The 12,990-nt window shown below is 38.9% G+C and overlaps 1 protein-coding gene across 2 annotated transcripts in view; it reads right to left on the bottom strand.

Moving 5' to 3' along the window:
• Positions 1 to 2,463: 2,463 nt before the first annotated feature.
• Positions 2,464 to 12,990, bottom strand: part of tyw1 (tRNA-yW synthesizing protein 1 homolog (S. cerevisiae)) — an 82,383-nt gene continuing 71,856 nt past the window's right edge. For both annotated transcript variants that reach the window (XM_038285963.1, XM_038285962.1), the window contains exon 16: positions 2,464 to 3,357. In XM_038285963.1, coding sequence (XP_038141891.1) covers positions 3,136 to 3,357 — 222 coding nt within the window. In that variant the 3' untranslated portion in view covers positions 2,464 to 3,135. The remainder of the gene's footprint in view (positions 3,358 to 12,990) is intronic.

Below are 12,990 nucleotides of genomic sequence, written 5' to 3' on the forward strand. Positions count from 1 at the left end.
TGTCCAAGCTTCTCTTTTTCAACAATGGTTTGATAATTACTTGTTTTTAAAGCTCGGGGGATACCGACATGAGGGATGTGTTTATGATTTGAATTAAATCAGATTCTAAAACAAACAAAACCTTCTTAATAAAACCTGTGGGTAAAAAAACGAGACAGAAGGAGGAGGAGCTTAGCTGTTGAACAGCTTCTTCTAAACTTCAAAACAAAGTTTATTCTAATTGGTGACAGTATTGGTGCTGAAGTTGGCGTTGATGTGTAAACTGTTTTTCTCATACCTCCTATTTTCCCACAGAAAAAGTTTTCAAAGTAATTGCAGGCCTTTTTAGATTGGAGTTCATCAGCCACAGAGATTGGATAGTTTGTTAACCTGTCGACTGTGGCTAAAAAGGTACGAGCAATGTTAATGATTTTGTTGATAATATCATAGAAGAAAGATCATCTTGTATTTTTTAGTTTAAAATTATATCTATGAAGTTTCTCTTTATAGATTTCATACCATACTTAAAGTCAATTATTTCCCCTCCTTACACTGGAAAAAATCTAAATCTAGATAAGTAATTTCTTCCTAAAATAAGTGCATTTATTCTTGAATGTAGAAGGTAAAAGAGAAACTTTGCCAATGGAACAAGACAACTTACACCTAAAATAAAAAACACAATTGCAATGTCTTATTTCAAGTGCATTGTATCCAAGTATCTTATTTTAAGAGTAAATACTCATTATATTGGCAAATTATCTTACTTACAGTACCTACGCAAATTAAGGTTAAATACACTTGAATAAAGAATTTTTTTCTTATTTCTAGATCGTTTTTCCAGTGTAGTCCGGCTTTTCAGCACTCCTCCTTTTTTTTTTTCCTTGCTGGAGCATTTCTCCACGGACATTTCGTCTTTCCATAGACAACTTTCACTTTAACTGGAGCAATGGAATCAACGCTGTCTGCAGCTTTAGAATAGTAAATATTAACCAGCTTATCTAATGAGTGTAAGCGGAAATAAGGGGATAAACCTGGGTAAAGTTTTCAGTTGTACTGTCCTAGGTAACACATTTTCTTATAAAAACACTTTTGGTAATTATATCAGTTGAAAAAAAGGATTCAAAGTAAATATAAAAATATGGCAAAAGGCATGTCATATCCTACAGTGGCTGTCATATCCTACACAAGGACATGCTTGGGAAAGAGGGAGTGATAGAACAGTGTGGGGTCCTCTAACTATGCCATCGACTAATTATGCACCTTGGCCCGTTGGTCAAACGGACATCCCGAGGACCGGGTCCTCTGCTGTTGGCATTGCTACACATGTAGGTGTCAGAGTTTTTTTTTCTAAGACCTTTTTTTCCTACAGTAAAAAAAAAAAAAAAAAATCATCTCAGTCAAAACTCATAAAGAACACGGTATTGAAATATCTGACCCTACAGGTTGGGGCAGGAAACCAGCCTGCTGCAAGTTTTTAAACACCTCCACCATTATTTGGTAAAGAAGACAGAAGACAATAAAAATGTTTATAAAATGACATTTAGTATGTTTCAAATTGGGATTATGTGAGATATAAATCACTAACAGTTTCCTGTGATAGAAGAATGTTTCTGTGATGGACTGCATCAGGCCTGACTGTGCCTCTCGTTCAGCTTAAGATAGACATCAAATCCCCTAAATGACCCAGCAAGGAGAAGAGGGTACAAGCAATGGGACAATGGATTAGATTAAACATAAACAAGCATCTGAATCATAATGAAATACTGGATGCATTCGCACATATAAAAACCACTGTGTATGTGCAGGGTTTGTCGTTTCTAGTGATATCTTAATATCATTAAGAGTGAAATCTGCAGTGAGCTGGTCGGGATTGAATGTGACAAAAATGGTTAATGTGATCTAGAACCTTTTCCAATGGAGCATTAAATAAACACCTTATCTGTAACTAACACAACAAAATAAATGAATAATTTAATCCTCAACAGAATCTAAAGCCCCCCGCAAAAAACAAACACCGTATCAGATACACTAGGAACTGCCAAGGAGCTTAGGATTCCAAGCACAATACCCCAACCTCATCCTTACCATTTGAGCTAGCCAGCCGCATAAGATATAAGTAATTTATTTGAAGGGTATAAGTAATTTAAACTTTACATTTTATTTTATGATAATGTAAATAACAGATCTTTGTGTGTTGAAAAAGTCTTTTAACATTATTTTAGTGTCTTTTAGATCCCCATCTATACTTATCTTTTCCTTCGTAAACAAACTTCATTCTAGATCTGATGGGTGTGAAAAACTTAAAACTTTCTTGTTCTGAACTTGAAAGTTTTAGAGAATCACAGGTTCATGATGTGTAAATCATTGCACCCTGGACAAAGGGATATTCTAAACAGAGCTTTGTTAAAAACAAAATGTAACCTAAATAACCGATAGGTTCTTGATGTACCGGTATAGTTCTAATCACATTTCAGCACCAGGAGCCACCATGTCTTCACCGGTTTATTAAAGTCCAGTGTTTATTTCAGGCCATACATGAAAATTCAGATACAATTTTCAGAAATTCTATGGTCTAATGAAAAAAAAAAAAAAAACATATAAAAAAAAATCAACATTAAAAGCAAACAAACATGGAAATTTGAAAAAACATTTTTAAACTTGCTGAACGGCCAAAAAAAAAATCCCAGACAAATCAAACCCAACTGACAGGAGATGATGTGGTAAGCAGATAGAAAGTGATGTAACTTTAAAACAAAACTTTATAACGAGAGAAACAATATTAAACTATTATAGTCATACTTGCATCAGAAACTCTATAGCCAATCTAATACATAGAAGAGGGAATGGAAAATAACTTTTCTTTAATGTCGGGAAACCAATTTAAAGAAGAAGAAAATAAAAACTAAACAATCTATGTACATCCATGAAAAATATGAAACAAAGGAAAGGTTAGCGAATATGAAGATGGTATTAGTAGCTTTACATTCATCCAGCTGCAAAAAAATACATTTAAAGATCCAAATATAGGAAAAAGACGGAGAAGGTTCACAGAATGTCTAAAGATAAAAACAAAAACCCAGCATTTAGGAACTTTTCATAAAGATGCCCCAGTTTGGTTAATTCAATCACACCTTTTAAAATATGAACTCTTTTGAATCAGCATCCAGAGATGTCTTTGGTTTTGTTGCGTCTCTGAAAACGAGTGTCTGCGGGGTCGAACCCTTGTTCGTTTGCCCCAAACAGAGCCCAACTGGGGGTCTTAGCGATGTAATCTAAGGCTGAGAAGCTCTGCTGCCCTCCGCTGTCATCGTGAGCTTTGACCAGCTCCTGGAAACGGTCGTAGTCGATCCACGTCCACCACTCACCATTCACCTTGAACTGGAAAGACGGGGAAGAGAATTCAGTATCAGCAATGCGGATCTTTCATAGGGCTATTTTAACACAAAATTTTCACATTGTAAAAGCATACATACTTATTTGTTATACCCCTATTTTGTTGTTACAGCTTTAAACTTCAAAACAATCCACTAAGATTTCATGTACTGTATGTAAAGTTAAATTTATGCTAACTTAGATATGTTATACTGGCCGGGCAACTATAGTTTCTGTTATATTGCAAGTTTGATTAAAGCAGACAGACGTTTTAGGTAATCTAGGAGCTGCAAGTGAACTATAGTTAACACAAAACACCTCGGCAGCTACACATGAATGCTAAATGATAAAACGAACTGAAACTATTTATCAGGATAAGACAAAATAAAAATAATATGCCGCACATAATTCAGAAGAACTTTAACCTAGATTTTCATACACAAAATAGCCATTGCTAGGGGAACCACTGCAGGGATTGGGACGCAAACTCCCAATGTCTTTATTTGGTGACATAAAAGGCTGCTCTGTTTATCTGCACATTACAATTACAAGGACATTTGATTTGAATTGGCATGAATATTAATACAACCAAAATGCATGCACACATAAAAATGTCTGCAATCTATTTCTGCCTAAAATGATAGTTAGGTTGTTTGTATGAGTTTGAAATGGATGGTCAAATGTAGTTTTTACAGAGACTTAGTTTTTGTCAAGGAAAAAACAGACCTATATGCTACTTATACACTTGGAATTCCTGTTATGCTGTGCATCTATCCTGACATTGTATTAATTTCTGTTCCAGACTGAAGATACACCGACCACCAACAACCACCCAGAAACAATGACAGGCCAGCTATACAAGCTTCCTTAATTGCCCACACCAAATACAAAGCTGACTCTCAGGACAAGAAAACTATGCCTTTTTCACCTTAAATACTGTACCTTTATATACCATGTGAACTAGCGGGCAGGAAACTCAGTTGGAGATTTTTTTTTTTTTTAAACAACATTGATCTCAATTCTATTTATTTTATTATTCTATGTGAACTAGCTTTAAACAGCCAGCACTTGTGTAAAGTTCATAAGACATTTTATTTAATTTATTTGTTTCCTTTGTCAGGTGTATTTTATTTGTTTTAATGTTCAAAATAAATATGCAAATATTTTTAGAACATCTTCCATGTCTGCATGTGTTCCTTGAAATTGTGTTTTTTTTTTATCAAAAAGATGAGAGAAAATGTTGAAATGCGTAATCATTTTAGGAAATGTTAAATATTATCTGCTGACAAAAAAGTAAAAGGATAAAATTATGTCCTGACTAAAACTAGAATAAAATGTTGACAGTTTTTCTTGACTAAAACTATACGAATAAAATTATGTTTTCTTGGACTAAAATAAAGACTAAAATGCTCTGGCTTATAGTCGACTAAAACTAGACTAAATAAAAATGGGATGATGTCGACTAAATATGATAAAAACTAAAAAGCGATTCTGAAACTGGACTAAAACTAAAACTAAATTTAAAAATGGCTGCTAAAATTAACACTACCATAAAGAATACATTATGAATGGAATATCTTCAGAACAGCTCCAAATGACACAAAACTAATATGGGTGAGTAGAACATGGTGTAATAACATAAAATCAAGGGCCCAATTAAAAAAAAACGGTGTTCCCCTTTAATTTTGATAAGGACTTCCCATTTAAAACCCATGTCAAAGAGCTTTCTAGAATTGTTTTCTTTCAAATACAGAATATCGCAACAACTAAAAAGGCTGATCCAAAATGCGACCAGTTTTGATAACAATAAAAAAGAGAGGTATTAGTTATCTTATCTTAGCTTCCCTTAATCGGCTTACTGTTTAAAATTGTCCTTCTCACAAAACAAAACCCCAAATAAACAAGCTTAATCTTATATCACAGATCTGATTGTTCCATATGTTACGAACAGTGTCGGGCACGTTACTTTGAAAAAGTTATTAGTTATAGTTACTAGTTACTTTTCCCAAAAAGTAACTGAGTTACTAACTGAGTTACTCCACAATAAAAGTAACTAGTTCCAAGTAAAAGTAACTATCCCGTTACTTTTGCATTTCTCGACCCCGTAACCCTCACCACCCAGCCCCCACCTTCTCTCCTTGTGTTTCAAAAGCCAGCTGAATAGAGCGGACGACAAAGACAAGTACCTGCAGAGAGTTTTGCATTTATTGCAACTCAACATAAATGACATCGGGGGGGGAAACGCTATCTCATGGGCCTATAAACCCCTTCAGATAACGTTCCCCCTGCTTAACATGGGGGGAACGGTATCTGATGCGGTGTAAATATCATCAGGCTGCATTACCTCTACTCATGGGTGTGAACTTTTTTAACAGTTTAACTGTTGGGCTCTTTTTGGCATCAAGACAATTATTCTTATTGCCACATTGCCAGAGAGGAAACTGTAAAAAAAAAAAAATTGTTTTATGTCCTACCCTGCTAAAATAATAATAAAAAAGTTAAAGTAACTAAATATGATTAAGGAAAAGCCGAAAACTGTTGAATTATTTTTTCAGAGTATGTAGAACCTACAGCCAGGCTTGACTTATGTGGGCGGAGTTTATAGTTCCCGCCCACATAGTTTAGAATTCTGATGACATCATTACAGACATCAGAATACTACCAAGCATTCAATTTCCGGAATTCTCCTGTAACGTGTGCATCTCTTGAGTTAACTCCTTGTAATTAGAAAAGTAAAGACTTTTCCACAGAACAAATCTGCCCGGTTATCAGAAAAAGAAGCTTTTAGTTTAAAACAAAGCTTTGTGTTTTAATCCAACCAACAATTTTATTGTTTTCCTTAGGAGGCTGACTTGAATCAGCAACTAAGGCTGGAATTGACCAATTCGTCCTTTTTCATTTGCAAATCAGGTGAATTAAACGTTATAGCCGCCATGTCAACCATATCTAAATCAGGTAATACTATGGGAGTTACATCTGGTAGCACAGCTACAAACCCTTCTGGAAATGTGACTTGGGCTCAAGTTCTTACAAGTAAGAAAAAGCCAGAAAATGCTCCAAAAATAGCAGCGGGACCCACTTTGAGTCAAGTTTGTGCTTCTAAGCCTGTGGTGAAGCCATTGCAACCAGCCCCAGCTCGTGTTGAGGGACCAGCTAAAGCTGCAAAGCCTGAAAATCCAGGAAGAAATCCACTTTTACAACTCCAAAGTGAGAAAGCTGTTCATGGAGGACATGGAGCTTACAACAAGACCGGACGTAATATGATTTCTAAGATTGAGTTTCACAGAGCCTTAAGCTCCAGAGACTGGATGATCACAGAACTTCAACATCAAAACAGGAGTTTAGCCCAACATACCAATGATCTCACTGCTGAGCTCAACAAATTAGAGGAAGCTCGTCAACATACCAACGAGAAAGCTAGGCAGCTGGAGTCTGAGCTAACTCCTAAAAGGAAAAAGGGTCAGAAGGCTGGGATCTGTTTAAGCTCAAAAGATTTGAGGATCATAGCTTCGCTACAAGAAATCATCAAGTTATCAGCAACAATTAAGAAAAATGTTGCTGTGTCTTTGGATGCAGGGTTTGGATATACCGATGAGAAAGCTAGGCAGCTGGAGTCGGAGATAACTGCTGAAAGGAAAAAGGTGCAGGAAGCAGAGACCTACTTACGCTCAAAAGATGAGATGATCACAGCACTGCAACAAGAAATCATCAAGTTATCAGAAACAACTAAGAAAAATGTTGCTGTGCCTCAGAAAATGGATGCAGGGTTTGGATATACCGATGAGAAAGCTAGGCAGCTGGAGTCGGAGCTAACTGCTGAAAGGAAAAAGGTGCAGGAAGCAGAGACCTACTTACGCTCAAAAGATGAGATGATCACAGCACTGCAACAAGAAAACATCAAGTTATCAGCAACAATCCAAAGTTTTGTTGCCTTGCCTCAGAAAATGGAGACAGCGCGTCAGAATACCCACGAAAAAACTAGGCAGCTGGAATCTGAGCTAACTGCTCAAAGAAAAAAGGACCAGGAAAATGAAATCTACTTAAAATCTAAAGATGAGAAGATCGCAGCACTTCAACAAGAAAATATTAAATTATTAGAAATCTGCCAGAGACAAGCTGCTGATCTTCACAACATGGAGGCAGTGTGTAAAAATGCCAACGAGAAAGCCTGGCAGCTGGAGTCTGTGCTAAATGCTAATATGCAAAGGGTGCAGGAAGCTGGTTTCTGTATTAACTCAAAAGATCAGGAGATCGCCGCACTTCAACAAGAAAATGCTAAATTATCAAATTACTTGCAGAGACAAGCTGCTGATCTTCACAACATGGAGGTAGTGCGTAGAGATGCCAACGAAAAAGCCTGGCATCTGGAGACTGCGGCAACTGCTTTGAAGCAAAGGTTGCAGGAAGCTGCTATCTGCATAAGCTCAAAAGATAAGGAGATCGCAGCACTTAAACAAGAAAACATAAAATTATCAACAAACCAGAAGACGCATGCTGAGCACGAAACAATGCCAAAATATACCGACGAGGAAGCTAGACAGCTGGAGTCCACGGTAACTGCTCTCAAGCAAAGTGTGGAGGAAGCTGAGATCTGCATGAGCTTAAAAGATGAGGAGATCGCAGCACTTAGTGAGAAGACTGAACTATCAGCTCAATGGTTAAGGAACGCTGAGCTCAAGTTAAGGTTCACAAGAGAGAGGGTAGCAACACTTCAACAAGAAAACACCAAATTATTAGAACAAATTAAGAATCTCACTGTCTTGCCTCAGAAAACGGAGGCAGCTGTTCTTGCTGAGACGGCAAATGCAAAGGAGGCTGAGATCTGCTTAGCCCAACAAGTGCAGGAAACCAGTGAAATCAAGGCTGCAATGGAAAAAATGCAGAAAGATCTGGAGGAACAGCGGCAGCAGTTGGAGGAAGAAAAATCCCATTTTATGTCCAACCAACAACAAAGAGATGAGTGTGAGCAGCTGAAAAAGCAGTTGGAGTTACAGGAAGCTGAGTTAGAGCAGGGGAAAGCTTCTGCAAGAAAAGTCATGGATCTGGAAATTAGTCTGCTTGCTGAGACAGCCAGAACAAAGGAGGCTGAGATCTGCTTAGCTCAGAAAGAGCAGGAAACCAATGACATAAAAGCTGTTTTGCTCAAGATGGAACAAGATGTGAAGAACCAAACACAGGTCTGGGCCCAGGAAAAGTCCAGTCTCCTGACAGAGCAGCAGAACACTCTTAGAGATATGGAAGCAGCTATGAAACACCTTCAGGAGGTTCTGCATTGTGAAAGGCAGCTGTGGCAAACAGAGAAGTCCTGCCTTCAAGAGACAGTGGCAAACGCTAAGAAGGCTCTGACAGAGATGGAGGAGGAGAAGAAAAGATTAACAGAGAGCCTTATGGAGGAGTTCAAAAATCTGCAACAGGAGACTGAAAGATCCCAAGAAAGAAAACCAAAAAATAAATCTTTAAGGAAAAGAATTTTCAACCTCTTTCAATGCCATCAGTCAGAAAAATAATTTCTGCTAAACCTCAAGAAACTGTCCTCCAAACAAACTTAAAACTGAAAAAATATTTACTGAGCCCCAGATCTCAAACCTTATCACCTACACGCTTTACAATTACCCCCCAACACCCCCACCCCCCTTCCCTATAACCGTTACCCTTAACCCTTCCTTTAACCCTTAACTCCCCACACCCATTCACTAAATCCATAATCCAGTCCACAATATTTAGCCCTCACCCTCCATAAAACTCTATGGTTCCCTTTAAATAAAAAAGTACCGCCTCCATACCAGGGTCTTTTTCTGAGGTAGATTCCTACCTTGGTATTGATTAGATCCTGGTAAACAGAGTGGGGCTGCACGGTGGAGCAGTGGTCAGTGCTGTTCCCTTGTAGAAGGAGACCTTTCTGCATGGAGCTGCCATACTCTCCCGTGCCTGTGTGGGTTCTCTCCGGGTGCTCCGGCTAGCCCACCCTTACTTTGTCTTCTTACATCACACTCAAATGTATTTATACAAAAAATATATATTTATTATAAATACAAACATTTATTGATGATACAAACAAAAATTTATTTAAAAAAATTCTAAAAAAAATCCAAAACACCTTTACACATACCTCCATTACACTTCATATATACACACACACACACACGCACATACCCACACACACCCGCCCACCCACACACACACACACACACACACATAATAATCCTGCCACAAGGGGTCCACAGTCCTAATGTGCTCCTGGTGCTGGTCCCAAGCCCAGATAAAAGGAGAGGGTTATGTCAAGAAGAGAATTTGGTTTCAGTTATCAAGATAATATTCATACTGGTGTAACATTTTTTTAACATCTTGAGGGAAAGAGTGGTCCTTTACAATAGTTTTATTTTTAGTAATCTCTCTAAAAATAATATAAAATTACACAAAAGGCTTCTTAACATTCCATATATGAATTTTCCAGTATAAATGATTGGGTAGCTGTTAATGATTAAAGCTAAGTGCTGAATTACAAAGCAAGCTTAAATCAGACAGCAACCTGGCTTTCACTAAGTTATTTGAAGACATTTCAACATCTATCCAGGAGTCTTTAGCCGGGCATACACTGTGCGGGCTTCGTCGTACAATCTGAGTTCACAGCTCACGATGTATGTGCAGCACGATCCTCTCATACGATCTACCTGCTCACACTGCATGACTAAAAAGAACGTTGGACTCAGCTCCGCAGTGATATGGAACTGCTCTGACTCGTCTATCTGGAAGCCAAACAAATAGAAGCAGAATATGAAGGCCACCATAGTGAAACGTGCTGCCTTAACTAATTGTGCAATTTTGTGCTGAAAGCCCTAAAAAGAAAAGGCGGCGAAATATTTGGGAAAAAGACATGACTGAACAAACGTGGCTACTATGGTCTGTCAATTTTACAGACATAACTGCATTTCACTCATTGCATCCCTGCCATGTTTCTGTGTTTACAGAAGAATCCTTGTTTGCGCATGCGCACTGAGCGATTCGCCCACGACGGTCAGGAGAAATTTCCCCTGACCTCACGATTCCTGATCGGGAGGTGGTTGTGAGAGGCTTATCGCCCCTTGTTACCCCCTGTACACTACCAACTAACGAAACACGATGAAGCTGAAAGTCTGCCCGATCGAAAGATTCTCGCACGACTGGAAAATCACCCTGAAAATCATACAGTGTATGCCCGGCTTTAGTCATTTTGGTCGGCTTGCAACAGAGCAATCAGTAGTTGGACTGCTAATGTATTTAAGCAGCATGAAGGTCCATCCTACTAGGATCATTCCAAGCAAATAGCCATCCCTTGTTCTTCTGGGTGGCTAATTGGTCTGTGTCTGCCTAGGAAAGTGCTTGTATAAAAAGATAAATAAATAAATCTGCATGTTCTCTCAATGGTAGCTTTATCTCGTCTGTTCCTGTTTGGCTGCTTGTCCTTGCCTAAATAAAAGTAACGTTCCAATCTCTGCTGCAATGTAGGCAGTTGAAGCAGGGGTGATAAAAAGCAGTTGCCCGTCTACTCTAGACAAGGATAAACATGTCCTTAATGTGTTCAAGGGTCTCAGATCCTTCTTCTGTTGTGAGCTCCAGACAGTTGATGTCATGAAGGGAAAACAGTTGTTCTGAAATGTTTATCTGGATGGATTTAAGTCTTTGGTGAATATAAGTTGTTTTCCTTCTTTTCTTCAAGTGTGTGAGAAAGCTCTTTTGTGCAGGGGTGGGTTTAGTTTCACGAGAGAGAGAGCGTGCTGGGAGTTCTGAAAAGTATAAATGTACACTCACCGGCCACTTTATTAGGTACACCAGTCCAACTGCTCTTTAACACTTAATTTCTAAGCAGCCAATCACATGGCGGCAACTCAGTGCATTTAGGTATGTAGACATGGCCAAGACAATCTCCTGCAGTTCAAACCGAGCATCAGTATGGGGAAGAAAGGTGATTTGAGTGACTTTGAACGTGGCATGATTGTTGGTGCCAGAAGGGCTGGTCTGAGTATTTCAGAAACTGCTGATCTACTGGGATTTTCACGCACAACCATCTCTAGGGTTTACAGAGAATGGTCCAAAAAAGAAAAAACATCCAGTGAGCGGCAGTTCTGTGGGCGGAAATGCCTTGTTGATGCCAGAGGTCAGAGGAGAATGGCCAGACTGGTTCGAGCTGATAGAAGGGCAACAGTGACTCAAATAACCACCCGTTACAACCAAGGTGGGCAGAAGAGCATCTCTGAACGCACAGTACGTCGAACTTTGAGGCAGATGAGCTACAGCAGCAGAAGACCACACCGGGTGCCACTCCTTTCAGCTAAGAACAGGAAACTGAGGCTACAATTTGCACAAGCTCATCGAAATTGGACAGTAGAAGATTGGAAAAACGTTGCCTGGTCTGATGAGTCTCGATTTCTGCTGCGACATTCTGATGGTAGGGTCAGAATTTGGCGTCTACAACATGAAAGCATGGATCCATCCTGCCTTGTATCAACGGTTCAGGCTGGTGGTGGTGGTGTCATGGTGTGGGGAATATTTTCTTGGCACTCTTTGGGCCCCTTGGTACCAATTGAGCATCGTTGCAACACCACAGCCTACCTGAGTATTGTTGCTGACCATGTCCATCCCTTTATGACCACAATGTACCCAACTTCTGATGGCTACTTTCAGCAGGATAATGCGCCATGTCATAAAGCTGGAATCATCTCAGACTGGTTTCTTGAACATGACAATGAGTTCACTGGACTCAAATGGCCTCCACAGTCACCAGATCTCAATCCAATAGTGTGTGATGCCATCATGTCAATATGGACCAAACTCCCTGAGGAATGCTTCCAGCACCTTGTTGAATCTATGCCACGAAGAATTGAGGCAGTTCTGAAAGCAAAAGGGGGTCCAACCCGTTACTAGCATGGGGTACCTAATAAAGTGGCCGGTGAGTGTATGTGCTTAGGATGGTTAAGTCAGAGCTTTTAAATATACTCTCCGTCTCACCTAAGGATTTTAAATAAATTTGAATATTATCTCTTGCAAGAAATGCTTCCCACTAAGTTTCCTAACTTCACACGAAATCCTGTAGATAAATATCAGCTGGCCTGCAGCCATCCACACTTGGGGTTTCAGATGATAGTGTTGGGTTAGTAACTGGTTTATCTCTGGAAGGTGAGGCAGCAACTGAGGTAACTATGACCCCTAAACTGCGTTTGGTGCCTTCTCTCTGATATCTGTGTGCACTGCACAAAGTATACCTGTTGCAAATGCAGGAAGAACTCACCTTGGGTTTGTGCAAACTACTAAATGGGACAGTTGTAGCTTATATAGTGCTTTTCGTTGGGTGAAATAATGTTACTCCAATACTGAAGTCATACTGTTTGTCATTTTCTAAGTTGAATGACATGAAAAGGCGAGACAAGACAAAATACAATTATTCTTTAAGTTGTTCTTTCTTTCACATAGTGAACTTTGCAATATAAATGAGTCTGTTGGTGAATGGACAATATAAATAGGCTATGCCTTGCCTTGTTGGAAAAGCATGGTTATGAACTGTTCTCAGCTCAGGAACTAGAACCCGTATGATACCTGGTTGTTCCATAGGTTTGACTAAATAAAAGATTTAGACATGAATTATCAATATATTCCTGCAAAAAG

The sequence above is a fragment of the Cyprinodon tularosa genome, unplaced genomic scaffold, assembly GCF_016077235.1.
Source record: "Cyprinodon tularosa strain WSP-4 unplaced genomic scaffold, ASM1607723v1 ctg218, whole genome shotgun sequence".
NCBI lineage: Eukaryota > Metazoa > Chordata > Actinopteri > Cyprinodontiformes > Cyprinodontidae > Cyprinodon > Cyprinodon tularosa.